Source organism: Ahaetulla prasina, chromosome 10, assembly GCF_028640845.1.
Source record: "Ahaetulla prasina isolate Xishuangbanna chromosome 10, ASM2864084v1, whole genome shotgun sequence".
Taxonomy (NCBI): domain Eukaryota; kingdom Metazoa; phylum Chordata; class Lepidosauria; order Squamata; family Colubridae; genus Ahaetulla; species Ahaetulla prasina.
In genome coordinates, this window is record NC_080548.1 from 23,884,639 (window position 1) to 23,911,539 (window position 26,901).

General features: G+C 44.4%; 2 protein-coding genes and 2 long non-coding RNA genes across 4 annotated transcripts; 2 read left to right on the forward strand and 2 right to left on the reverse strand.

Annotated features, from left to right (window-relative positions):
* Positions 1 to 1,405: 1,405 nt before the first annotated feature.
* Positions 1,406 to 7,986, forward strand: LOC131204844 (uncharacterized). The gene is made up of 4 exons (XR_009156650.1): positions 1,406 to 1,570; positions 3,217 to 3,422; positions 7,013 to 7,226; positions 7,881 to 7,986. It is a non-coding gene; the product is annotated as an uncharacterized LOC131204844 (long non-coding RNA).
* LOC131204827 (alpha-tectorin-like) lies at positions 4,432 to 22,403 on the reverse strand. Its single transcript, XM_058196440.1, has 10 exons — positions 21,698 to 22,403; positions 19,722 to 20,008; positions 18,818 to 19,083; positions 16,202 to 16,321; positions 13,206 to 13,390; positions 11,147 to 11,310; positions 8,614 to 8,862; positions 7,997 to 8,159; positions 6,347 to 6,449; positions 4,432 to 4,662 (listed from the first exon to the last, which is right to left on the reverse strand). Exons 1-10 carry the CDS (start codon positions 22,196 to 22,198, stop codon positions 4,655 to 4,657), a joined length of 2,046 nt encoding a protein of 681 aa, XP_058052423.1. The 5' UTR covers positions 22,199 to 22,403; the 3' UTR covers positions 4,432 to 4,654.
* Positions 8,025 to 12,829, forward strand: LOC131204843 (uncharacterized). The gene is made up of 3 exons (XR_009156649.1): positions 8,025 to 8,173; positions 8,609 to 8,685; positions 12,409 to 12,829. It is a non-coding gene; the product is annotated as an uncharacterized LOC131204843 (long non-coding RNA).
* Positions 22,404 to 23,691: 1,288 nt separating the features above from the next.
* LOC131204830 (IgGFc-binding protein-like) lies at positions 23,692 to 26,122 on the reverse strand. Its single transcript, XM_058196445.1, has 2 exons — positions 25,510 to 26,122; positions 23,692 to 24,434 (listed from the first exon to the last, which is right to left on the reverse strand). Exons 1-2 carry the CDS (start codon positions 26,039 to 26,041, stop codon positions 24,223 to 24,225), a joined length of 744 nt encoding a protein of 247 aa, XP_058052428.1. The 5' UTR covers positions 26,042 to 26,122; the 3' UTR covers positions 23,692 to 24,222.
* Between the last annotated feature and the right edge of the window lie 779 nt (positions 26,123 to 26,901).

Below are 26,901 nucleotides of genomic sequence, written 5' to 3' on the forward strand. Positions count from 1 at the left end.
AGTTCCTGAACAGAAAAGGTGATCACATGCTTCAAGATTTTGGGTGAAGAACCAGAGAGGAAAGGAAAAGAGACCAAGATGCTGAGTGTCTGAGTTTATACTCTCTGTGGGGCCCGCACCTTAGTGTTTCCTGTTTCTGTATAAGATATGTGTCCTGATTGGTTGTCAAACTCCCAGGTGGTCTAGGGGAGGGGGTTTCCAACCTTGGCAATTTTAAGCCTGGAGGACTTCAACTTCCAGAATCCCACAGCCAGCTGAAGTCCTCCAGGCTTAAAGTTGCCAAGTTTGGAGACCCCTGATCTAGGGGTCCTAGCTAACATTGTAGGTTCTCTCTTGCTTGAGCCTTGCCATGTGGTGAGTTTCTGTTGCTAGATGGGTCCTATTGTGTTGCAGATGATGGTCCAGTGAAAAAGGTGGGGGGGGGAATGAGTGAGCATGGGTGAGGCCTTAATGGCCCATTGACAAAGGTGTCTGGAGGCAGGAAGCTGCTTTGTCTTTAAAACAGGTTTCTCCATTTCTCATCCAGGGAAATATAATATTCTGCCCTTTTTTTTTAATATCTTCTAAAATATTTCATTCTTCTAGGAGAGGGGTGAGTGCTAACTTCCTACACTCGCAATAAAATACCTTATGCCACCAGACTCCAGATTTTGGGCTTAGACAACTTAGAACTACGCCGACTTCAATCTGACCTAAGCATAGTACATAAAATTATCTACCACAATGTCCTACCTGTCAATGACTACTTCAGCTTCAACCACAACAATACATGAGCAAATAATAGATACAAACTCAAGGTAAACCGCTCCAAACTCGATTGCAGAAAATACAACTTCAGTAACAGAGTGGTCAATGCCTGGAATGCACTCCCTGACTCTGTGGTTTCTTCCCCAAACCCCCAAAACTTTAAGTTTAAACTGTCTACTGCTGACCTCACCCCATTCCTAAGAGGTCTGTAAGGGGCGTACATGAGTGCACCTGCGTGCCTACCTTCCATGTCCTAAAATTGCTCTTTTACTTACTCTTTTCATGTATCCAAATTATGTTTATACTTTTACCTGTTACCTTATATATGATTGACAAATAAATAAATAAAATAAGAAGAGGGAGGGAGGGAGGGGGTGAGTGGGAGAGAAAGACAGAGAGAGGGTCGGAGAGAGAGAGGAAAAGAGAGAGGGGGAAGGAGAGAGAGAGAGGGAGGAAGGGAGGGAGGGAGAGAAGGAGGGGAGGAGAATTATCTGCGCCTCCTAACTTAAGAAATGGACAGCAGGAGCGATGGTAGCTTGCTTGGCAGCCCTGTGGAACGGGGAGTTAAGAGAGCGTTTCGTTTGAGGAGTGTGCGAAGGCCAGCCCTGGAGAATGGGGTGATTCACTCTGCAGTTTTCCCAAGCGATTGCAGCTGAGCCCGGGTGAGCCGGAGCAGAAGAGGCTCGGAGGGCACCCCTGGCAACCAGCCAAGCCAAGTGGCGCCTTTGCAGAGATGTCAGGGAGAGGTCAGCAGGGTGACACGCTCCAGGAAGCAGACTCTTCTTTCCTAGGGCTCAGAACTGAGAAAAGAGACAAGGAGAAGGTAGAAAAGTAGGGAGTGGGAGGGGGGCGGATAGAAAGAAAAAAGAATTTACCAAAGCTTCTTTCGCTTTGCTCAGTAGGATGAACTGGGGGGGGGGGATGGGGGAAGGAACAAAGGACTCAATTTGGACTTTGAAAGAACTCAAAGGTCATGTTGCCTTTGTGCTAAAAAACAGCGAGGCTGGAGCTGGGTGGTTTTTGGGTGGGAAACCACCAGAAGACCCTAGACAGTAAGATGGACTGCAGAAGGAAGGGAGGGAAGGAGGGAAGGAGGAGGCAGGGAGAAGAAAGGGAGGGGAAGGTAGGGAGGAAGGAAGGAAGGGAGAGAGAGAGAGGGAGGGATAAAAGAAGGGAAGGAGGGAGGAAGGGAGAAGGAAAGGAGGGGAAGGGAGGGAGGGAGGAGGGAGGGAGGGAGGAAGAAAGGGAGGAGGAGGGAAGAAGGAAGGAAGGAAGAAGGAGGAGGAGGGAGAAGAAAGTGAGGGAGGAATAAAGGAAGGGAGGGAGGGTGGGAGAAGGAAGGGAGGGAAGGGAGGAGGAGGAAGGAGGAGGAGGAAGGGAGGGAGGAAGGAAGGAAGGAGAGAAAGAGGGAGGAATAAAGGGAGGGAGGAGGGAGAGAAGAGGGAGGGAGGAAGAAAGGAAGGAAGGGAGGGAGGGAGGGAGGGAAGAAAAGAGAGAGAGGGAGGAAGAAAGGAAGGAAGGGAGGGAGGGAGGGAGGAAGGAAGGAAGGAAGGAAGGAAGGATTTCTCAACCGTAGCAACTTTAAAATGTTGGCTGGGGAATTCTGGGAGTTGCCCACAAAATCTTGAAGTTGTCAACAGTTAAGAAACATTGCCCTAAAACCAGTGGTGGGATTCAGCCAGTTCGCATCACTTCGGGAGAACCGGTTGTTAACTTTCCGAACAGTTTGGCAAACTGGTTGTTGGAAGAAATCATTAGGGCAGAGAACCGGTTGTTAAATTATTTGAATCCCACCACTGCCTAAAACCAACAGTTGATACTTCTGTACTATGCTTCAAAAAACTGCATGGAGCCATCTGTGTAGGTCTGGTTGCCAATTGGTTTCCAATCAAATACCAAGAGCTGTTTATCATCCTGACAGCTGCCTCTGACTTACAGAGGATTCCAGAGAGAAGCTTTCCCTCCACATGAACTCTCCCTGCCCCAACTTCTTCTCAGAGTTCATTTGTGGTGATTCACCTACGTTTGCCCCTGATTTATCTTGTGGAGATTGGAGGCCAATTTCCCCCCCCCTCCGGCCCTTCATTCTTTCCAGAGCTTCCCTGCCAAAAGGAGAGGCCTCTTATCGTTGTCGCTCATTGAAATCTGCAACAACCCTGCGTTTAATTTTGATCTGATACCGTAATGGCTAAAAAAATGTCAATAGTTGGCCATATAATAATAATAATAACAACAACAGAGTTGGAAGGGACCTTGGAGGCCTTCTAGTCCAACCCCCTGCCTACATCATCTCAGACAGATGGTTATCCAACATTTTCTTAAAAATTTCCAGTGTTGGAGCATTCACAGCTTCTGCAGGCAAGTCGTTCCACTTATTAATTGTTCTTACTGTCAGGAAATTTCTCCTTAGTTCTAAGTTGCTTCTCTCCTTGATCAGTTTCCACCCATTGCTTCTTGTTCTACTCTCAGGTGCTTTGGAGAACAGCCCGACTCCCTCTTCTTTGTGGCAGCCCCTGAGATATTGGAAGACTGCTATCATGTCTCCCCTAGTCCTTCTTTTCATTAAACTAGACATACCCAGTTCCTGCAACCGTTCTTCATATGTTTTAGTCTCCAGTCCCCTAATCATCTTTGTTGCTCTTCTCTGCACTCTTTCTAGAGTCTCAGCATCTTGTGTAAGTGTAACGAATAAATTATTGTGGGGTTTTTTTTTTAATCCCAGATTTCTCTTTTTTGTTGCCTCTATCTTGCACTGCCTACTGCAGCATGGAGGAGATTAATATCAGATTATACCAGATTCCTCCTTTTTGGGGTGGGGTGAGGGGAGGCCACTCCAGAAGATCTCCTGCAAGGTGCCTCTTTGGCTCAGACTGCTAATGCAGTCTGTTATTAACAGCAGCTGCTTGCAATTACTGCAGGTTCAAGTCCCACCAGGCCCAAGGTTGACTCAGCCTTCCATCCTTTATAAGGTAGGTAAAATGAGGACCCAGATTGTTGGGAGCAATAAGTTGACTTTGTATATAATATACAAATGGATGAAGACTATTGCTTGACATAGTGTAAGCCACCCTGAGTCTTTGGAGAAGGGCGGGATATAAATGCAAAAAAACAAAAACAAAACAGAGGCATGGCAGTGGGAGGTGGGCTCAGCCCCTCTTTCAGAGGGCACCAACCAGCAGGTCACATCTGTCCTATCCTTGCCCAAACAGTGAGCAACAGTCACGCATTTTCTTCCCTGGGCACCAAAAAGGCTCGATTTTTTTAAAACTGGAAGCAACACCATTTTTAAGAATGGAATTCCAATCCCAATCTCGTCCTGGCGTCCGTTTTTTTGCACTTGGTTTCTCTCAGCCAGCAAAGCATCTTGAAGAAACACACTGGCAATCCGTTTTTTACTTCCTCATTTGAAGGATTATCCTTTTCTTTCTCCAAATGGCTTTTAGGGAAACATACGTGAGACGTAGTTGGCAGAAGCAAATTGGGTTTTATTCTTGTAGCTACCGTGGTGCTGAACTTAAACATGAGCAACTTATTCATGATCGGTAGAGTGCTCTACTACGTGTATCTTGGCTCCAACCCAGCAGTAATTTTATCACATTAAAAGTTGTGAAAAGCATGGAGTGGTATCGAAGGACAGAGGGAAGAACAAAAATTGTGTATTTTACAACTTTAATTATACATACATTCAGCCATTGAATAATCAAGAATCGGTCTAAATAGGACGCCTTTGTCCTGGCATCACCCAAAACTTTTTCACATCCTGAGTTATAATCTCTACCCATCGTTGAGCCAACCAAGACTAATCCAGGGTGAAATCTCTCTCTGAATGGTGGGCCTCGTGTCTGCCATCTCCATCCATCCATCCACGTTCCCAGGAAAAGAAGTTAGCAGGGAATCCAGCAGGACGCTAAAGTGCTGAGGAATAAAAATAGGAAGAAGAAAGGTGATGGGATACAGTTTTTATTGGCCAACTGAAGTCCTGTAGAAAAAGACCTCTGGTGGCTCAGATTGCTAAGACAGTCTGTTATTAACAGCAGCTGCTTGCAATTACTGCAGGTTCAAGCCCCACCAGGCCCAAGGTTGACTCAGCCTTCCATCCTTTATAAGGTAGGTAAAATGAGGACCCAGATTGTTGGGGGCAATAAAGTTGACTTTGTATATAATATACAAATGGATGAAGACTATTGCTTGACATAATGTAAGCCGCCCTGAGTCTTCGGAGAAGGGTGGGATATAAATGCAAATAAAATAAAATAAAATAAAGATATGAAAGTACCAGATTCCTCATGTCTGCCAGTAGATGGTTTGAAATGACCCTCCATAAATAAATAAGTAAATAAATACATACATACACACATACCTACATACCTAAATACCAGGGGTGAGTTCTACTTACCTTTACTACCGTTTGCATCCCACCCATGCGATGAAGAAGAAGCTTCTGCGCATGCGCAGAAGAGTTTTGATGATGTTTGGGTCAGTGGGCGGAGCCTCCTGCCGATTTTACTTACCGGTTCTATAGAACAGGTCCGAACCGGGGACAACCCACCACTGCTACATACCTACATACCTAGTCTGTTATTAACACCTAAATAAATAACTAAATAACTATTGGAATCCATCTTAGAGCCAAGATGGCGCAGTGGTTAGAGTGCAGTACTGCAGGCTACTTCAGCTGACTGCTAGCTGCAGTTCGGCAGTTCAAATCCCACCGGCTCAAGGTTGACTCAGCCTTCCGTCCTTCCGAGGTTGGTAAAATGAGGACCCAGATGGTTGGGGGCAATTATGCCGACTCTATAAACCGCTTAGAGAGGGCTGTAAAGCACTATGAAGCGGTATATAAGTCTAAGTGCTATTGCTATTGCTGTTATGCAGAGTTGGGCAGAGGTTTTTTTTTTTATTTGAAGATAGTCATAGGATACTAATAAGCAATCAAATCATACTAGGAGACAATAAAACAATATAAATTGTAAAGATACAAGCAACATGGATATAGCCATAAATGGGAAGAGATAGGTACTAGGAAAGATGAGAAGAATAGTCATACAGTGTTAATAAATAATTTTTTTATTATTTATTTATTTATTATTTATATTTTTATATCGCCCTTCTCCGAAGACTCAGGGCGGTGTACAGCCAGAATAAAACAGTAACACAACAATTAAAACAATATATCACTAAAAATCTAATTCAATTTGGCTAAAGAGTTAAAAATAATAAAATAAAAATTATAAAAACCCTATAAAACCCCATTAAAATTCCCATTAGGCCAGCTCTGCTCGATGAAATAAGAAAGTCTTGAGCTCGCGCTTAAAAGTCTGGAGGTCAAGGAGTATGCGTAGCCCCACAGGTAGTTCATTCCATAGGGCAGGTACCCCCACCGAGAATGCTCCTCCCCTGGGAGCCGCCATTGTTTGCCTGATGGCACCCTAAGGAGACCCTCCCTGTGAGAGTGCACAGGTCGATGGGAGGTTATTGGTGGCAGCCAATTTGACAGTGTTGTGGGAATTAGCTGTTTAGTAGAGTGATGGCATTCGGGGAAAAACTGTCTTTGTGTCTGGTTACACTCAAAATACACTCAAGCAGGAAGGAAACCTACCGTGATCTAGCAAACTGCTGCTGTATTTCAAGAAAGGACCAGCTGAGATGACGGCTGATGGAGGTTTCCTTCCCAAAGTCACAGAGCCCGGAGAAAGGCAATTCTGAAAAAGGGGAAATGAAATATCAGGATCTTGTTCAAGAGAACTATCAGCCCAATAAACCAGACTAAGAAACCAATGCCGTACAGGTCGTCCTCGACTTACAACAGTTCACTTAGTGACCGTTCAAACAGCCCTGAAAAAAAGTGACTTGCAACCATTTTTCACTCTTATGACCATTGCAGCATCCCCACAGTTGTGTGATTTACATTCGGATGTTTGACAACTGGTTCATATTTATGATGGTTGCAGTGTCCCCCGGGTCATGTGATCCCCCTTGGCGACCTTCTGACAGGCAAAGTCAATGGGGAAGCCCGATTCACTTAACAACCGTGTTCCTAGTTTAACAACTGCAATGATTCGCTTAACAAATGTGGCAAGAAAAGTTGTAAAATGGGGCAAAACTCCCTTAGCAAATTTCTCACTTAGCAACGTAAATGTTGGGCTCCAGTTTTGTCGTAAGTCGAGGACAAGCTGTATAGGTTAGGAGGACTCCTGCCTCACTTTATGTTCCATGTGACCTAAGGAGGGGCTTGGCTAAGCTGTTTTCTCAAATTATTTTCTAGGCCCAGGCTCAAATCCCTCTTATCTCACCACTGCCTTGGGAGCAGCCCTTCCTCCTGTGCTTCAGAGCCAGAGAATGGAGCAACTCGTCACAGCCAACTTGCTGTGGCCAACTCACCATGGCCAACTCATTGCAGTCAACTCATTATGGCCAACATATTCCATGGCCAACTCACCATGGCCAACTCATTGCAGTCAACTCTGTGGCTCAGACTGGTAAGATAGTCTGTTATTAACACAGCTGACTGCAATTACTGCAGGTTCGAGTCCCACCAGGCCCAAGGTTGACTCAGCCTTCCATCCTTTATAAGGTAGGTAAAATGAGGACCCAGATTGTTGGGGGCAATAAGTTGACTTTGTATACAAATAGGATGAAGACTATTGCTAACATAGTGTAAGCCGCCCTGAGTCTTCGGAGAAGGGCAGGATATAAATGCAAATAATAATTAAAAAAACTCATTACAGCCAACATATTCCATGGCCAACTCGCCATGGCCAACTCATTGCCGTCAACTCATTACGGCCAACATGTTCCATGGCCAACTCGCCATGGCCAACTCATTGCAGTCAACTCATTATGGCCAACATGTTCCATGGCCAACTTGCCACGGCCAACTCATTGCAGTCAACTCATTATGGCCAACATGTTCCATGGCCAATTCGCCACGGCCAACTCATTGCAGTCAGCTCATTATGGCCAACATGTTCCATGGGCAACTTGCCACTCTTTTGAGTCCACATTTCTTCATTGCGTTCCCCAGCTAAAACCCCACTCAGGAAGTATTCACCCTACATCAGGGTACTTGTTAAATAAATCATGCAGAGGTGGTATTTGCCAGTTCTCCAAACTACTCAAAATTTCCACTACAGGTTCGGCCGAACTAGTCCAAACTGGCTGAATGCCACCTCTGATGCAGACCAACAAGGCTTTTCTCCTACAATGTCAAAGAGAAGACCTGATCTACCATTTCTCTCCCCTTTCTCACCATGGTGCATTTGGCCAACCAAAAGTTGCAAAGGCGGATGCGACAGTGTAGGTACACTTCTTCAGAATCCACGATGAAGGTGAAAACGTTGAAGGAGAAGCGTCCCAACAGAGAGACTCCATCCTCCTCAACTCGTACTGTGCCATCTTGAGGATTGGGACACCTGAAGAGGGAAAGGTAAGATCAGACAGAGGGATGAAAGTGGCTGGAAGGTACAATGGGATCAAAGATAAACTCCCATTTGTTGCTCCCATACCTGTTGCTCGCTTATCATTTATAGAATATGGGTAGCTCTTGACTTACAACCACAATTGAGCTCCCAAATTTCAGTGGCACTTACCTGGGAGCCAAAATTGGGCGCGTGGGACTCCTGGAAGGGGCGAGGTGGGACTACCTAGCAATTTAACTACCGGTTCACCCGAACCGGCCTGAACCAGCTGAATCCCACCGAGACAGCCCCGCAAGCTGAATCCGGTTCGCGGGCCTTGAGTTTGACACCCCTATGCTAAATGATCTCGCATCTCTCACTACTGGAGATGCTAGTGGGAGGACAAGAAGTCCTCTCCATCCCAAAGTATCTAAAGTCTGTTTCCTTTCAATTCCCACGAACAGCTTACTGGTTGGTGATGAGATCCCACCGAATGCTGGAGGAAGGATCTCTTTCTGGCGTGGCCCAGCACGAGGACAAGGTGACCACAAAGCGGGTGGGGTCAGCTCCCAAAATCTTGATGCCCACATAGGCCCTGTGGTTGACTGTGAGCACAATAGGGCTCTGAGCAAACGGTTTGCTGTACTGGGGATCTTGGTACAAGGTCATGATGGCCTGGTAGTTTCCTTGGCCAGAGGAGACGGTCATATTAATGATGCTATCAAAGGAATAAAACAGAAGAGAATTATCATGCTTTTTGTCAAAGTTTTGGAGGAAGCGTTAAGGAAACATAACAGGTTCTCAAAAATAATTGCATTGTAGGACAAGTGGACAATATCACTTGTGCTGTCCTACAATGGGGGAGAGGGAAAAAGAAAATGGTTAAGAGACAACAGAATGGAGGGCTTGGTGAAACTGCAGAGACCTTTGGTTAGATCCTGTAGGATTGGTTGAACCCTCCTATAACAATTCTAAAGAAATCTTTCCATCTATAAATTGTTGTACAGGAATAAGGATATCCTTGATCAAATGCTAAGTCTTCTTTAATGGATGCTTAAGGCTAAGCTAAATTCCTGGGCAAGAGCTCAAAACGCTAAGTTTGCTTAAACTAACCCGCTCTGCTGAGGCACAAATGCTTCCTTCTAGCATGAAAAACAAGGATGCAATGGCTCAGTGGCTAAGATGCTGAGCTCGTCGATCAAAAGGTGGCAGTTCAGCAGTTTGAATCCCTAGTGCCGCATTACAGGGTGAGCTCCCATTCCTTGTCCCAGCTTCTGCCAACCTAGCAGTTTGAAAGGACGTAAAAAATAGGGACCACCTGTGGTGGGAAGGAAACAGCGTTCCGTGCGCCTTTGGCGCTTAGTCATGCTGGCCACATGACCACGGAGACGTCTTCGGACAGTGCTGGCTCCTCGGTTTTGAAATGGAGATGAGCACTGCCCACTAGAGTCTAGCACATATTTGCGAGGGGAACCTTTTACCTTTTACCTTTAGCATGAAAACATGACCTGAATTTGTTACAGACCAGGTATATGCTGAAAATGTGGTTATTGATCTTAGAATGTACTGAACAATTTATGGTCCTTGCGAAATGGATACTTCATACAATACTTAACCAGGTTAGTTATAAACCTAGTAGCTCCATTTGTAGAACATACTAAGGCTTCACTGCAGTTAGATCAGTGTATAATCAGTGTATAACGTGCATAAGTGCACCTGCGTGCCTACCGTCTCTGTCTTAATATTCCTTTTTACTTACTCTTTTCATGTAGCCAAATTATGTTTATACTTTTACCTGTAATCTTATATATGATTGACAAAATAAATAAAATACACCTTGGCAACTTTAAGTCATGTGGACCTCAGCTCCCAGAATTCCTCAACCTGTCAAATCTTAAAGTTGTCAAAGTTGAGAAAACCTGGGTTCAACTTTTTGTAGTTCAGTGTAACTCAGACGGCTTGATTAGATTACGGTTCAATTTCTTGAGTAACCTTCAAATAGACAAGTAACCAAGGAAGCCGGTTCTGTGAACTCCACCAATGTATTTTTACATCATTGTCATGCCTTACAACCCACTGCATTACAGTGCATCGGTTTTTACCACCTAGAGATGCCATGCCTCAGTGGTGGTTATATCAACATCATAAATAATTTTTCCCAGGTTCCAGAAGAAAGGAATGGGCTATTTTTGAGGAAGTTCTGCCACCCAGTGGTAGAGAAGGAAATTCTAACCACAACATGGAATGATCTGGAGATGTTATCTACTCAACGTGGCATGTTGACTCTTCCCCTACCAGTCTCATTGCTATCCATTTTTTCCCCAGTGCTGTGATCTAAAGCAGGGTGCATGGCTGGGGCCCCCAGAATAGAAACTAGACAGGAACGTGCAGTCCATGTACCACTCAGGGTTCTAGAGTGTGAGGTGTGATTGGACGGGAAAAGGAAGGGGAAAGATGTGGTAAAGGCAAAGGTTCCCCTCTCACATATGTGCTAGTCGTTCCCGACTGTAGGGGGCGGTGCTCATCTCTGTTTCAAAGCCGAAGAGCCAGCGCTGTCCGAAGACGTCTCCGTGGTCATGTGGCCGGCATGACTAGACGCCAAAGGTGCATGAAACGCTGTTACTTTCCCACCTGCCTATTTTTCTACTTGCATTTTTTTTACGTGCTTTCGAACTGCTAAGTTGGCAGAAGCTGGGACAAGTAACAGGAGCTCACACAGGAGCTAGGACAAGTAACAGGAGCTCACACCATTATGCAGCACTAGGGATTCGGACCGCTGAGTTGCCGACCTTTCGATCCGACAAGCTCAACGCCTTAGCCACTGAGCCACCCAAAGATGTGGTAGGAAACAGCAAATAAGATTCTTTTTACATCTGGAGGACACCAGGAATGTTGAACAAAAGGACGCAGAAGTTAAACAGTGTGGTAAGGTGTGGGCCATTAATAAGGGGAAGAATGCAAGTATAACTGCTGCCCTGGGAAATTTATCCAGCTGAACTCACTCGTGGATGGGGTAAATGACGGATGCCATGGAGAGATTGATGTTCAATGGGAAAGCACAGGAGAAGCGCAGGAAAAGAAACCGGTCTCGGCTGATCATCCCACCGTAGGTGTTCTTCAGATGACCCTGCACTATGTTGGTGTAGATAGCATGGGTTGAATTTACCTAGAAAGAGCCAGGGAGGTGGGGTGGAAAGAAAAAAAAAACATTGAAAAAGAGGTCAACTTCTTATTCTTGTTGTAACAACATTATCTAGGAATATGTCAATCAAAGAATAGGCCATTGAGTTAAAGGTAGACCTCAACTGACCATCAATTAGGACTGGAATTGTTTATCGTTAAGTGATGTTGCTGTGTCGCCTGATTTTACTACCTTTTTTTGTCATGGTTGTTAAGCAAATCATGGGGTCATTAAGCAAATCTGGTTTCCCCCATTGGTTTTGGTTGTCAGAAGTCCCCTTAGAAGAGGGGTAGTCAACCTTTTTATAGCTACCGCCCACTTTTGTATCTCTGTTAGTAGTAAAATTTTCTAACCGCCCACCGGTTCCGCAATAATGCGCCGTGTATTGTCGTCTGTGCATGCCTCTCGCGTATCGTGGATTGGGTTTGGGGGGGGGCGCCAGCTACCAGCTCTGCTTGTCTGTTACAGCTGGGTGGTGTGGGGGGAGATGCGCAAGCTATTCTGGGACGAGGCTCTTTTGTTTGCATTCCCACTATAGCACCATTTTGTTTCACTTACGCAATGCGTGGGCAATACAAATAGTATATTTTCAGAAATTTAAATTGTCATGGGGAATTTTATGAAAACCTAAGGAAAATGTTTTTAAATAATGCTATGAATTTTTTTTAAAAAGTCAATTAAATTAAAAAAAAGGAAAGTGCTTCAGTATTGGACAAAATCCCTATCGCCCACCATGAAAGCTGGAACGCCCACTAGTGGGCAGTAGGGACCAGGTTGACTACCACTACCTTAGAAGATCATTCATGGTGATCCCAAGATCCCAGGACAGTGCAACTGTGGTCAATTCATGCTGGTTGCCAAACACCCAAATTCTAATCCAATGACTGTGGGAATGCTGCAATGCTTGTGAATTTAAGGTTAAGTCATAAGTCCCTTTCTTAAGCACTGTTTTAACTTTGATCTGTCAATAATCAAATGGTCTTCAATTGAGGACTACCTGTATCTTATTCATCTGGTCTGAGTTTTGTGAAAGCCTTGCCTAGAAGTTACCTTAACTTGTCCTTCATCTTCTCCTTTCAACAGCAACTCTTCAAACTAAAGAAATAACTACCTGTATTTTACAGAGTATAAGACGCTCCAGAGTATAAGACGCACCTTAGTTTTTGGGGAGGAAAATAAGAAGAAAAATCGCCCTCTGACTACCAGCATCCATTGGTATTCATCTGGCTAGCGTCCTGTCAGTATGTGAGAGAGTTGAGGGCTGTTTGGAAACTGAAACAGTATTTGCTGTCGGAGCAACAAGGAAAGAGACGGCAAGGAGCCTGGGACTGGCTTAGTTCTCCAGCTCTGAGTCTGTGCTGAGCTCTAAACTAGTCTGCTGCTCAAAACTGAAACTGAAACTCCTCTCCTCTGCTTGTGCTTTGTTTGTATTTACTACCTGTTGGAAAACCTGCTTTTGGTATTGTTTATTTACTTCATGTGTTGTATTATATATAAAGAGAAGTTATTAACTCCTGCTGAATCAGTTACTTGTGTGTGCTTTCTGGATGTGATTGCTGCTGCAAACTCTGAGTCCTTGCAGCAAGTAGCAAACAGCTAGGTCAGCTTCAGAACATTATTGCAGCCTGATTCAGCACGAGCAGCTGATTGGCGGGTGGACCGGCCTCCCAGAATAACCCCAATCAGCTGTTCCAGGCTACAGGGATTGCCACAGACCACTGCCTCCTCCATGCCTCGTGTTTTTGGCTACATTCGGTGTATAAGACACATCCAAATTTTCACCCTCTTTTTTTTGGGGGGGGGGAAATCCATCTTATACTCCGAAAAATACAGAACATTGGTGCATCCTCTCTGTTTTAGGTGCTTCTTGCTCTCCCTACCTCCATTTGGGTTCCACAGGTTTTCTGCACCGTGTCGAAGTAGAAGACGAGTCTGTCTCCAACTAAGGAGCCCGTGCAACTGAGGTCAGCCAAGTGGAGTCTTTCGGCAGGGAATCCGTCGGTGAAAAGAAGGCAGCGGGAGAGAGAGACCGTGCTTCCGCTGCTCTTGCAGGTCAGCTGGTAATCTGCAGAAAGGAATGATACAAAATGATATTTGGCTTAACAGAATGACAGAGTTGGAAGGGACCTTGGAGGTCTTTCGGTCCAAACCCCTGTTCAGGCAGGAAACCAAAGAAAAATAGAATAGAATAGAATAGAATTTTTATTGGCCAAGTGTGATTGGACACACAAGGAATTTGTCTTGGTGCAGATGCTCTCAGTGTACATAAAAGAAAAGATACGTTCATCAAGGTACAACATTTACAACACAATTGATGGTCAATATATCAATATAAATCATAAGGATTGCCAGCAACAAGTTATAGTCATACAGTCATAAGTGGAAAGAGATTGGTGATGGGAACTATGAGAAGATTAATAGTAGTGCAGATTCAGTAAATAGTCTGACAGTGTTGAGGGAATTATTTGTTTAGCAGAGTGATGGCCTTCGGGAAAAAACTGTTCTTGTGTCTAGTTGTTCTGGTGTGCAGTGCTCTATAGCGTCGTTTTGAGGGTAGGAGTTGAAACAGTTTATGTCCAGGATGTGAGGGGTCTGTAAATATTTTCACGGCCCTCTTCTTGATTCGTGCAGTATACAGGTCCTCAATGGAAGGCAGGTTGGTAGCAATTATTTTTTCTGCAGTTCTAATTATCCTCTGAAGTCTGTGTTTTTCTTGTTGGGTTGCAGAACCGAACCAGACAGTTATAGAGGTGCAAATGACAGACTCAATAATTCCTCTGTAGAACTGGATCAGCAGCTCCTTGGGCAGTTTGAGCTTACTGAGTTGGCGCAGAAAGAACATTCTTTGCTGTCCTTTTTTAATGATGTTTTTGATGTTAGCTGTCCATTTGAGATCTTGCGATATGATGCTTAAAAATTTTAAAAATACTTTTAAAAGTAAAAAAAACAACCTCTGATGATTGCGTGGCTCAGACGGGCATGGGGGAGGCAGGGATTTTTGCTACCGGTTCTCTGAACCACCCGCCGCCATCGCTACCAGATCCGAACTGGGAGCATTTCACCCCTGGTACACGCCATCATTCCCCCTGCACAGCAACAATGCCCAGATTTGGGGCGTTGGTAACTAGCTTGCATTTATGAATGTTCTTAACGTCCTACAGACCATGATTTTTGGCATGGCATATTGCAACCTGCTTAATGACTACAGCTGATGACCATAATTCTGGGCTCAACTCCGGTCATAAGTCAAGGACTACCTGAGTCCCCAAGCGAAGCCATCCCAAAGGAATTCTTCCGGAAGGAGCAGGGAGACTCCTGAGGGATGGAGAAACGTGTTACGGAAACACAATTGCAGTGGAATCCTGGACAAAAGTGCGACAAATTTTTTTTTAAATGCCCAAAACCGCAGTTTGAAAGAAATTCTGAGGCATGCCGAGAATGACAGTGTTGAGGGAATTATTTGTTTAGCAGAGTGATGGCCTTCGGGAAAAAACTGTTCTTGTGTCTAGTTGTTCTGGTGATAGTGAAGCAGAAGGAGAAGGGAGGGAGGGAGGGGACTTTTCAGGAAACTGTGGAACAGAATTGTGACCGTGAATGGTTGAGCTTTTGAAAGGCTCAGCTGAACCCAGATAGAGCGAGATAAGAGAAGAGAGGCTGAAAATGAAAGACTGAGAGTTGGCTGGCGCAAGAATACATTTTTTTCCTCACTTGATACCAATTTCAAGGGAGCTCAACTCGAGGGTTGTCACGTGGATGCCGAAAACAGAAGTCTGGGGAAAAAAGGGTTGAAGTCATCATGCCACTGCAACCAGAGGGCCAAAATCCTGCCCCCTTTTTCACGCATGACGCTTGTAAAAACAGGATGGGACTTCTATTCCATGATCCCAGTGCCAATAAAAGAAGAATATTTGTAGCTGAGACTTGGCACAAGGGGTCTGTGTTGCTCTCCCAGCTTGGCTGTTTTCTTGCAGATGTTTCACTACCCAACTAGGTAACATCATCAGTGCCAGTTTGACTTCTTTTTTGGGGGGGGCACTCCCCCCCCCTGCAGCAGTGATGAAATTCAATTTTTTTTAAAACTGTGGGCATGGCTTGGTGGGCATGGCAGGGGAAGGATACTGCAAAAGCTCCATTCCCACCCTACTCTGGGTAAGGTGGGTGTCGTGTCCCACTCCTCCTCTGACGGCCAGGTCTGGGAAATCTGTATCAAGCGTGGCCACGAAGCCTCTGTAGCTTTGCCAAATTCCTGTCAGAGTTCTCAGGGCAGGCAAGAATCCAAGGTGTGACTTCAGCAAACCAGATGAGACTTTGCTTGACTCAAGGAATGCCAAAAAGCAGATCCTTTATATAGGCCATGGGGTGTGGCTCCATGACTCAGCACTTATCCAGGCCTGCCCCTCCCTTCCTTTTGGTGACGTCGCCTCTCCATTCTCCGGAAGCATGGATCTATCCATTGCATCATTTCGTCTCCAGCTGTTGGTAATCCCAGCTCGTGGCTGGCTTCAAGCGCACATGCTATCGGAGGGAGGTTTGTTTGTTCGGTTTGTCCGGGCATGGTGCCAGGGCTGGGGGCTGGAGGCATGCCAGGCCATTTGTCTTCACTATCAGTCTCTGGCTGAGATAGCAGGAGTTGGGAGGGGCCAGGCTGCGGAGAGGGGGGTGGGCGAGGCACAACAGTGGGAATACCAGAGGTGGTATTTGCCGATTCTCCGAACTACTCAAAATTTCCACTACCGGTTCTCCAGAACCTGTCAGAACCTGCTGGATTTCACCCCTGCCCTACAGGTTCTTTTGCTGCAGCAACATTGAACTAATTTCTATTCAAAGACAAATAGTACAAAGGGAAAAACCGAAATCAGCGCAAGCTTTTGCTTACCATAGTCGGCCCTTTTGGTGGGGCTGTAAGATTGGTGGCAGAAGCAGCCCCATTTTCCTCCCCTTTCCCCACACCATTCATCGTCTCCACAAGCCAAGTCGAGGCAGGGGTCAGTGGCAGCTGCAGAAGGAACAAGAGGTTCACTAGCGACAGGTTTGGCCCTCGTGGTTTTCCTCTCCCCTTTCTTGGATTAAGCCAGCGGTTCTCAACCTGTGGGTCGGGACCCTGTTGGGGGTCGAATGACGATTTGTCAGGGGTCGCCTAAGACCATCAGAAATATGGGAAGTATACTTGCGAGTTGAAGAATCGCGCTCCAATAGTTGAATTCACAAGCCAGCTGCAGGCTCTTCAAATCGCTAGCCAAATTCAGCTTTGGGCATGATCAATTAAAAAAGAGAGAAATCTTTGCTCTGATGTCTCCCTCTCAAGCCATCTGCAATCACTCCCAATCGCTAGCCTAATCTGGCTTCAGGCGCAATAAACTTAATAGGGGAGGAGTCTCCGCTTTAACGCCTCCGTCCTCAAGGCAATCGCAAGCAGTTCAGATCGCTAGCCAATATGGCTTCAGGCGCGATAAATTCAAAACAAAAATAATTTTATGATTGGGGGTTGCCACATCGTGGGGAATTGTATTAAAGGGGTCGCCACATCATGGGGAATTGTATTAAAGGGGTCGCAGCACTATAAAGGTTGAGAACCACTGGATTAAGCCATGATGGCAGTGATTCAGAGCAGGGGTCTCCAAACCTTGGTCCCTTTAAGACTTGTGGACTTCAACTCCCAGAGTTCCTCAGCCAGCTTTACTGGCTGAGGGATGCTGGGAGTTGAAGTCCACAAGTCTTAAAGGGACCAAGGTTGAAGACTCCTGATTCAGAGCATTTCAATAATCTCAAGGATATTTGTTTCAGAAGTTTCATTAGGAATCAGATTTGTCAGCCTAAAGCTGAAGAAATAAAGACATGACCTGTTGTTTTGAAGATATCTTGGGGGCGGGGGACTGGAAGTGGATTTATGGAATGAATACCGAATCATTTCCTGCCCTAAACATTTCTCCTTGTGCTTAGTTTTCTTCCTAATAAATATATAATATTTATTATATATAATAATATATATAAAATTTTATTAAAATGTTCTTCTTCTTGTTGTGCTATATCAGTCATCGGATGGATATATATATTACAAAGTATTCTAAAAATATGAGTTCCAAGTATATTTGTAAAACAAGAAACAGACAATCTGTGAACTCTGGAACTAAAATAATTAAAACTTTATTCTACTAAGCTTTCGTCAGCCATCTGTTGACATCGTCTGACTATTAAACTACCGTTAAAGAGATCTCTGGGATGTGGTGGCTCAGGGGCTAAGACAGCTGAGCTTGTCGATTGAAAAATCGGCAGTTCGGCGGTTCGAATCACCTTTGGCGTTGAGTCATGCCGGCCACATGATCATGGAGACGTCTTCGGACAGCGCTGGCTCTTCGGCTTTGAAACGGAGATGAGCACCGCTCCCCTAGAGTTGGTGCAAGGGGAACCTTTACCTTTACCTTTTAAAGAGATCTCTGCCTTTATATGCATTAATCAATTTGGCCATTGCGAGTGTAATAGGCCCTTCCAGCCATCTCCCACTTTAATTAGCTGTGTTGTTTTTGCTGTCGTCATGCTGGTTGATGGAGGCTTAATTCCTACTGTTTCTTCCCTCCTAACCTGCTTATCTGTAAGGGATGATGTTAGCCTGTCAACCTTCGCAATTTGCTGTCTTGTCCGTCACCTTGTGGTCGGCCGAGTTTGTTTCTCATTAATCCTATCTGTTATGTTTTGAGACAGCCCTGCCGGGTTGCTCTGTATTTGGTCAGGGCTGACTATGCCTTCACAGGCTGAGTCTGCATGCTCAGGGGGAGGGTGCCATTGGTCTCTGCTCCCTGATGGGAAGCCGCCTCTGCTCATCCTGCAGGGTCTTTCCTGATGTCTCAATACTTGGCTGACGAAAGCTTAGTAGAATAAAATTTTAATTATTTTAGTTCCGGAGTCTCACTACGCTTTATAACCATGCTTTGCTCACATAAGCACAAAGCCAAAAACTCCAACCTGAAGATGACGAGTGAGACCTCGTCAAAACGTTGCCTAGATACTTTTAACCTTAAACGGTAAAAGACTCGAATATGCCAAAACCTACATACCTATACCCATGAAAACCTACGAAAACATATATATATATGTATGTATGTATGTATATGTATATGTACAGTATATGTATATGTATATGTCTATCTATCTATCTATCTATCTATCTATCTATCTATCTATCTATCTATCTATCTATCTATGTCTTGGTGTATTTGGGTCTTCTCCCATGTAAGGTTGAAAGTATCTTGGCAACGTTTCGACGAAGTCTTGGCGACGTTTCGATGAGACCTCATCGAAACATCGCCAAGATACTTTCAACCTTACACGGGAGAAGGCCCGAATATGCCCAGACCTACATACCTATACCCGTGAAAACCTACAAAAACAAATATATATACATACATACATACATACATAATGTAAATATACATTAAATACATATTAAAAAGAGATCCTCCAAAATTTGTTGGACAATAGAGAGATGGATACTCACGGCATTGAACGGAAGCCTTCCAGCCTGGGGTCTGAATTCCCTCAAGAAAGCACATTTCCTCATAAGCTGCAAGGCTGATGCACAGCATGTTGTTCTGCCTCCCGTAGTGGCATAAATCGTAGAGGCAGGCCAAATAAAACAGGGAAGGATCCACATGCCAGTAGCACTTGGCAAAAGGTCCCGTTTGGCTGACCAAAATCCCACACAGCTCTTCGTATTCCCGCCGATTTTCACAGGGCTCCAGGGTGGAATTGTCATCCAAACACCTTAATAAAACAACAACAACAACAACAAAGCAAGAGGTCTGGCTTTCCTTAGAAGCTCTACAGCAAAATGTAAACAAATACAAGAAGGAGCTTTGAAGACGTGTGGACTTCAACTCTCAGAATTCCTCAGCCAGGGGAAGTTGGAAGTCCACACATCTTCAAGTTGCCAAGATGGAGAAACTCAACTCTAGCAAATGCAGGAAATGAAGCCACAACGTTTTATCAAACAGGTTGTCGATGCAGGTGCCTTCCTTGGTGGTGCGTTATTAGCAATAGCCAGTGGTGGGATTCAGCCAGTTCGCAACACTTCGGGAGAACCGGTTGTTAACTTTCTGAGCAGTTTGGCAAACTGGTTGATGGAAGAAATCATTAGGGTAGAGAACCGGTTGTTAAATTACTTGAATTCCACCACTGGCAATAGCATAAAATGTATCCGTAGCGCCATAAACCCACACACAAAAAAAGTCAACATCACAATCTAGTAATATGTCTGCAATAGCATGAAGCTGCGGCAGGATTTCTTTCATGCACAGGTGTGCAGCAGTTGCATCTATTTTGGAATGCAAAATGACTTTGACGTCATTGGACTCACGACGGAGCCGTGAGGCTTAACACGTCATCTTTGAATCTTTTCTTACCCTGCTGGGCTGGTCTCTGTTTTCCAGGCATTGCCAAATTGCAAATCGTTCTGGGCTCTGCTTCCATCGGGCAGCACTTTATCATCCTCTGAAATACCGTTAAAATTCCCACACATTCCACAGAGCTTCCCCTGGTACTCTGGTCCCACTTTGATGAACAGTGTGTGTTGGCCATTATAAAGGATTTCAACATTTGCTGCTAATTTTACAATCACCATATTTTTTATCTTGGAAATGAAGCCCGTGAGTTCCAGGGTATGGGGCAGTTCCACCATTTCCTGGTTGACCTGAAAAAAGGAAAATGGAATTAGGGAAGCGAGATGGATAAGTCATATTTAAATCACGAATGTGGTCAATGGCCATTTTTTAAAAATCCCTTTCCTATAATGTTGGAATTTGGGAGTCATTCAAACAGGGGGATAGACTCAAGATCATGTGAAGTGTTAATACCACTTTATAATGCCTTGGTAAGGCCACACTTAGAATACAGCATCCAGTTTTGGTCGCCACGATGTAAAAAAGATGTGGAGACTTTAGAAAGAGTGCACAGAAGAACAACAAAGATGATTAGGGGACTGGAGGCTAAAACATATGAAGAACGGTTGCAGGAACTGGCTATGTCTAGTTTGATGAAAAGAAGGACTAGCGGAGACATGACAGCTGTGTTCCAATATCTCAGGGGCTGCCACAAAGAGGGAGTCAAGCTATTCTCCAAAGTACCTGAGGGCAGGACAAGAAGCAATGGATGGAAACTAATCAAGGAAAGAAGCAACTTAGAACTAAGGAGAAATTTCCTGACAGTTAGAACAATTAATCAGTGGAACAACTTGCCTCCAGAAGTTGTGAATGCTCCAACATTGGAAGTTTTTAAGAAGATATTGGATAACCATTTGTCTGAAGTGGTGTAGGGTTTCCTGCATAGGCAGAGGGATGGACTAGAAAACCTCCAAGATCCCTTCCAACTCTGTTATTCTATTCTATTCTATTCTATTCTATTCTATTCTATTCTATTCTATTCTATTCTATTCTATTCTATTCTATTGATTCAATTTGATAAGGTGAATGGTGGAAATTTTAGGAGATGAAAGTATTCATTCACAATGCAGTGATAGCTGTGTTTTGCTAATCTGAAGCAGTGATGATTATCAACTCCGATTGTTTTAAAGGGGATTAAATGAATTAGTGAAGGAAAAGGCCATTTGTGGTCACAGGCCAGCCCCAGATTCAAAGACAAGTTGTGTCTAAACATCACTTGCTGGGGAACATTAGCAGAACAGCAACAGACTTCCAACAGACATCTAGTAGACATCACAGACATGGTGGCTCAGTGGCTAAGGCCCTGAGCTTGTCGATCAAAAAGTTGGCAGTTCAGCAGTTTGAATCCCTAGTGCCGTGTAATGGGGGTGAGCTCCCATTATTTGTCCCAGCTTCTGTCAACCTAGCAGTTCGAAAGCATGTAAAAATGCAAATAGAAAAATAGGAGCCACATTTGGTGGGAAGGCAACAGCGTTCCGTGCACCTTTGGAGTTTAGTCATGCCGGCCACACGACCACAGAGACGTCTTCTGACAGCGCTGGCTCTTCGGCTTTGAAACGAAGATGAGCACTGCCCCCTAGAGTCGGGAACGACTAGCACATATGTGCAAGGGGAACCTTTACCTTTAGACATCACAGAAGAGAATGCAGGACTAGATGGACCATTGACCTATTCTAACAAGGATGAGCAGAACCAGGAGATATGGATGGTGATCTAGGATTAGGATTCTAACATTAATTTGTGTAAACTCTGACTACTAACTGGAGAAGTTACTCACCAACATAGGAGGAGACCTTTCTTCATGAAAAGATGTTAATAACTTGCAGAATTTTGAATATCTCTTCGATGTTCAAAATTATCCTTGGAATGGGTCTTTGGCAGAACAGAAAGGCACAAAAGCAACTCGATGTAGCAATCACACATGGCAATAGTCCACATACCTCTACAATCTGACTGCTCCTTAGGACAACATGAAAGCTTAGCGTGCTGCTCTTCAACCAGATTTCCACTCGAGTGACAAAAGACACCCGAGCATTTCCTCGTGGTTGATTCCGTGCCACAACCCGGTAGAAGAACGGAGAGGAGGAGGAGGTGTTGCAAACCTTCGAGATCTCGTAGGCACAGGTGCCTTGGAAATGGGCCACCGACCCATCGAAAGTGAAGTAATGAGGGTCCCCTGTCACTGTGCAGGTCCCCCATGGGGAGTGACAGCCTAGTTTCCCATCCTTCACAGTACATGTCCGTCCAGGATTACAACTGGCAGCAACGCAGCGGAAGTCCGAGGGTCCATAACAACTGCACTGCTCATGGCAACCAGGCAGCCAGACCCGGTCCCCAATCTGCAAAGAAATGTTAACAATGAAGTTCGTAGGATCAAGATCAAATGAGGTACTAATACCACTCCATAAAGCCTTAGTAAGACCACACCTAGAGTACCGCATCCAGTTTTGGTCACCACACTATAAAAAAAGATGTTGAAACTCTAGAAAGGGTGCAGAGAAGGGCAACCAAGAGTATTAGAGGACTAGAGACAAAACATAGGAAGAACAGTTGCAGGAACTGGACATGGCTAGTCTAGTGAAGAGAAGGACCAGGGGAGACATGATAACAGCGTTCCAATATTTGAGGATCTGCAACAGAGAAGAAGGGGTCAAGCTATTTTCCAAGGCACCTGAAGGCCAGACAAGGAATAATGGATGGAAACTGACCAAGGAGAGATTCAACCTGGAAATGAGGAGAAATTTTCTGACAGTGAGAGCAATCAACCAATGGAACAGAAGTTGCCTTCGGAAATTGTGGGAGCTTCATCACTGGAGGCTTTTAAGAAGAGACCGGACTACCATTTGTCAGAAATGGTGTAGGCATCTGTTGCTTGGGCGCGGAGGGTGGGTGGGTTGGACTAGATGACCTATTAGGTCCCTTCCAACTCTGTTAATCAGTTAATCTATTAATGCATTATGAAGTCCAAGCAACACCTGTCAACATAACTCCTTGGTATCATGCCACATGCTCAGACCCGAGCTAAACTACCCATTTTATTACCCCCTCCAAAAATGTCCTCTAAAAATGTTCTTTAAAGAAATTTTAAAATGATTTCGCCGTTAACTATGAAGAGCGATTGCTCGTTGCCCTTATTGACTTAAACTGTGAAGGGTGGCTTTGATCTACTTAACTGTAAATGTTTGTTGGGTTTCTTGCCCTTGCTTACTGTATTACATTTGGCAAGGATGAAATCTCCTTTTGGATGCCTATAGAAGAACATTTCTGCTCTCACAAAGATGCATCTGGTTTAGCTATTTCTGCCGGAAACATTTGACCAAATAAAACGAACGGTCTTTTGCCCTTGAAACAGAAGTCTGATTTTTCCCAGAAGGGTTGGAAATGAGCTTGACGCTCAATAAAGTATTCATGATACTTTAAGTGCTATTTTTAACTCTGTTTATTATTATTACTTTGATCTAAATTGCTCTGTTATTCTTCTGTCATTTGCGGGCACATGCTTGCTCATAATTTACAATCCGAATAAAAGCCTGGCCTAATTTATAACATTTACCACCTGTTCTAGAGTTCAAAATCCATCTTCACAGCTAAAAATAGATACTATCACACTTAAAATAGGATCACAAAAAGGTCCTAGTTCTGCTGCGGGCACAGACCATTTCATTTTTCTTTCCTCCACCAGCAAGGGGAAAGGAGAGGAGGTCAACCAGATGTTAGAGTTCATCAGGGATTATGTAGGGTCAGAGCTGGCTTCCTGTCAGGGTTCCCGACAGATGCCCTAATTAAATCATGAGCCTCGAGCCAAGCTTCAAAAGAAATCCAGTTATTTATTAGGAGCTTCATGTCGGCATGTTCCCAAGTGAAGCCAGCTCTGACCCTACGTAAATTTGTGTGCCAATCATGACCCTGATTCCTCTCTCCCCCCCAGGGTGTGTCATCAATCACATCGCCAATGGAGCAATTTCGTGGATTGTAGAAACCACTCCCCTCTGGCCGCTGTGGGTAACCCTGGGATACAGCCTTGAGAGAGATAAGTCTGGAATGTGCATCTGTCTTTGGCTGCTGTGCCATTTCATCGGTTTCCCATCACCCCCCTTGCTTATGGCAACTCAAGAGCAGGCCAGGAATGCTTTGCGAGTTGACATCAAAATTCAAGGAAGTTGAGAGGACAGTGTCCTAACCAAGTCGACAAGCCAAGTTCAGTGGCTGCCATGGGTTACCATGGGTTACCATGGGTTACCATGGGTTTCTTAGACCTTCTTTGATGTTTGTGGTTCTAGTTTCTAATAGAATATCAATGGGCAGGATAGCTATCATGGTATCCCCAAGGTAGCTTCTTTGAAGATCACAGCTGGAAGTTTAAATGGAGGGTGATTAGTATTCTAGGTCAAAACTAAGGGAAGTTCAGGAGAGACTTTATGCCATGGCAGTCACCCAATATTATACGGTGTCACCTGGTCAGGATCTAAGGTTGTACCTTATAATTCAGCCCATTGTATATGCAGCCACACTGCTGTTCTGGAATGCAACTGTCCCCACTGCGTAAATATCCTTGGTCACAGAAGCATCCTTCTGAGCACGTGGGAAGGCAATGAAGCTTGACCCAAATATGCGAGCAGACCTCCTGGCAGGGAACCCCACAGAGTTCATAGCGGCTGTTGGTCTGGCAATCGAGGCCTGTTCAAGAAATGAGAAACAGGATACCATCAAAAGGAGGGAATTCTCCAAACTTTCAGAAGGAGTAAGCAAGATTGGGCAAAAAGTAATGGAGCCCCTCGAGCTTACGGTAGGCGGGCAAAATGTATCTGTTTGCTAATCATTGACTGCAATCTTATCCTAATTCGAAAGCACCTTGAACCGTAGGCTTGAGTCTGCTAATAGAAGGAGCATTTTACACAACTTGCCCTAATGTGCTTGGTACATTAATGCACATTCCCTGAGAAAACTCCTCTTAAAATGGAATATAAACATCTTGTAACACCTCGTGTTCCAAAGCTGCTTTTTTCAAGAGGGAACTGGACTTTCTGGTTTTTCTTGGAAGATGGTCCGCTTCTCATCCAAGAAGCTTCTTGGATGAGAAGCGAAACATCTTCAAATACGACTATACGGGTCTACTGGTAAGGCCTATACATGGAATTACAGCTTAAGAGAGGTAGAAAACCTGATATCCTAGTTACATGGCAAAATACAGTGATTCCCACTTGTGTGAAATCAACATTTAACAATGTGGGTAATTCAACCATTCTTTTTATCATTCCCAAGTTTGAAGCATTTAAAACTTCAGGTAAATCTAGGTTTGGATTTACCCAAGAGCTGCTGACCTTAAGTGGAAAAGATCACAGGATGTTCAGAACAGATGAAATATCGAAGTTCAAAGTAGAAATGTGGGGGCTCCTACCCTCTGTGGGGGCTCCTGCCCTCTGGAACAAACTTCCCCCTGGCTTGCGCCAATTGCCTGACCTTCGGACCTTTCACCGCGAGCTGAAAACGTATTTATTTACTCGCGCGGGGCTGGCTTAAATTTTAAATTTTTTAAATTCTAAATTTTTAGATGAATTTTAAGGGTTTTTAGATTTTAAATGTTTTTAAATTTTGGCCAATTATATAATAAGTTTTTTAATTTCGTTTTAATTGTACATTGCTATTGTTTTTATTCTGGCTGTAAACCGCCCTGAGTCCTTCGGGAGAAGGGTGGTATAAAAATCTAATAAATAATAATAATAATAATAATAAATGCCTATTCTCCACCTACCACAGAAGTCTTCCGTCCTCCAAGGTGAGACGGTGACATTGGCCCTCTGACAAGCTGCAACATATATCTGAACAGAGTGACATAGGCTGCTACGGTCTCCAGAGGAAGCATGCAGGTCAAAAATGCAGCCTGTGAAGAAGGACAAGGGATCAACTTGGAAATGGCAAGAAGCAAACGGCCCGTCTGGATCCTGGATGATCCCGCAAAGAGCTTTAAAATGAGGGAGGTGTTCTCCTTGTTCCAACGCTGGGATAAAGGCAGCCGATTCTCCAGTATCAGCAAGATTCGTTTCAGATGTCCAGTTCAGGACAAAGTCCAGTATGTCCTTTGTAGTTGAGCCATTTCTCATCATAAAGTCATCTTCCATGAGTTCATTGAAGTTCCCACATAGACCACAAGTCAGGCCTCGGTATTCAGGGGAAAGCGTAAGAAAGAGATTGTGACCTGGGTCATAATTCACTATTAAACCAAACTCCATTTTTAAAACGGTATAAAAGCCATGTTGATAAATGGTGATTCCTAAAGCCTGCATTTGAACCGGAAGGTTCAATATCACTCCGTCAATCTGCGTGAAAGATGAGAACAAAGACCATTTATTGCTACCAATAGAAAATTCAAGTAGTGCCACAAAAATATTGCCATATTTTTCAGAATATAAGATGCACCTTTTTCCCCCCAAAAAGAGGGTGAAAATCTGGGTGCACCTTATACTCCGAATGTAGCCTCGCCCAGCTTCTCAATCGGAGGTTTCAGAGGCTGAGAAAAGCATCAGAAACGAAGCTTCAGAAAAGAAGCCCCCAAATAGAGCTTTAGAAAAAAAGCCTCCAAACAGAGCTTCAGAAAAAAAAGCCCCCAAACAGAGCTTTAGAGGCTTTTTTTTCTGAAGCTGTTTTGGAGGCTTTCAGAGGCAGAAAAAAAGTTTTTTCTGAAACAGAGTTTCAGAAGTTTCAGAGGCAGGAAAAAAAAGCAAAAAAAAGCAAGGCACAGAGCTCACAACCAAGGAACCTGTTCCTTGAAAATTCACCTTTGGGAACAGCTGATTGGGGGAATTCGGGGAGGCCGATCCACCTGACAATCAGCTTTTTTCTTATTTTCCTCCCCAAAAACTAAGGTGCATCTTATACTCCGGTGCATTTTATACTCTGAAAAATACGGTACATAAAATTAACTGGGGCTTTGGAATCTAATTAATTGGTGTCAGTCCTCCAAAGCAGCTAAGGAAGAAGAGATCGCTGAGGAGAAACAACCGATGTGTTGTGTCAGAAGCCTGATGGTTTTTTTTTATTTTATTCAAAAAGTTTTACAAAAAAAATTTTTTCCCCTTTCCCCCCAACCCCCCTCCCTTCACTAATACCCTCCCCTCTCCCCCCTGGCTTCCCGGAACAAGCACAA

Excerpts from the sequence above, each read along its gene's own strand:
- LOC131204827 (XM_058196440.1), bottom strand. The coding sequence starts at position 22,198 with ATGCGGTACTCTAGGTGTGGTCTTACTAAGGCTTTATGGAGTGGTATT. Across the intron at positions 20,009-21,697 it reads GGAGCAGTCAGATTGTAGAG|GTCAACCAGGAAATGGTGGA; the intron begins GTATGTGGACTA and ends TCCTTTTTTCAG. Across the intron at positions 19,084-19,721 it reads ACAGAGACCAGCCCAGCAGG|GTGTTTGGATGACAATTCCA; the intron begins GTAAGAAAAGAT and ends TGTTTTATTAAG.
- LOC131204830 (XM_058196445.1), bottom strand. The coding sequence starts at position 26,041 with ATGCAGGCTTTAGGAATCACCATTTATCAACATGGCTTTTATACCGTT. Across the intron at positions 24,435-25,509 it reads GAGGACGGAAGACTTCTGTG|GCCTCGATTGCCAGACCAAC; the intron begins GTAGGTGGAGAA and ends TTTCTTGAACAG.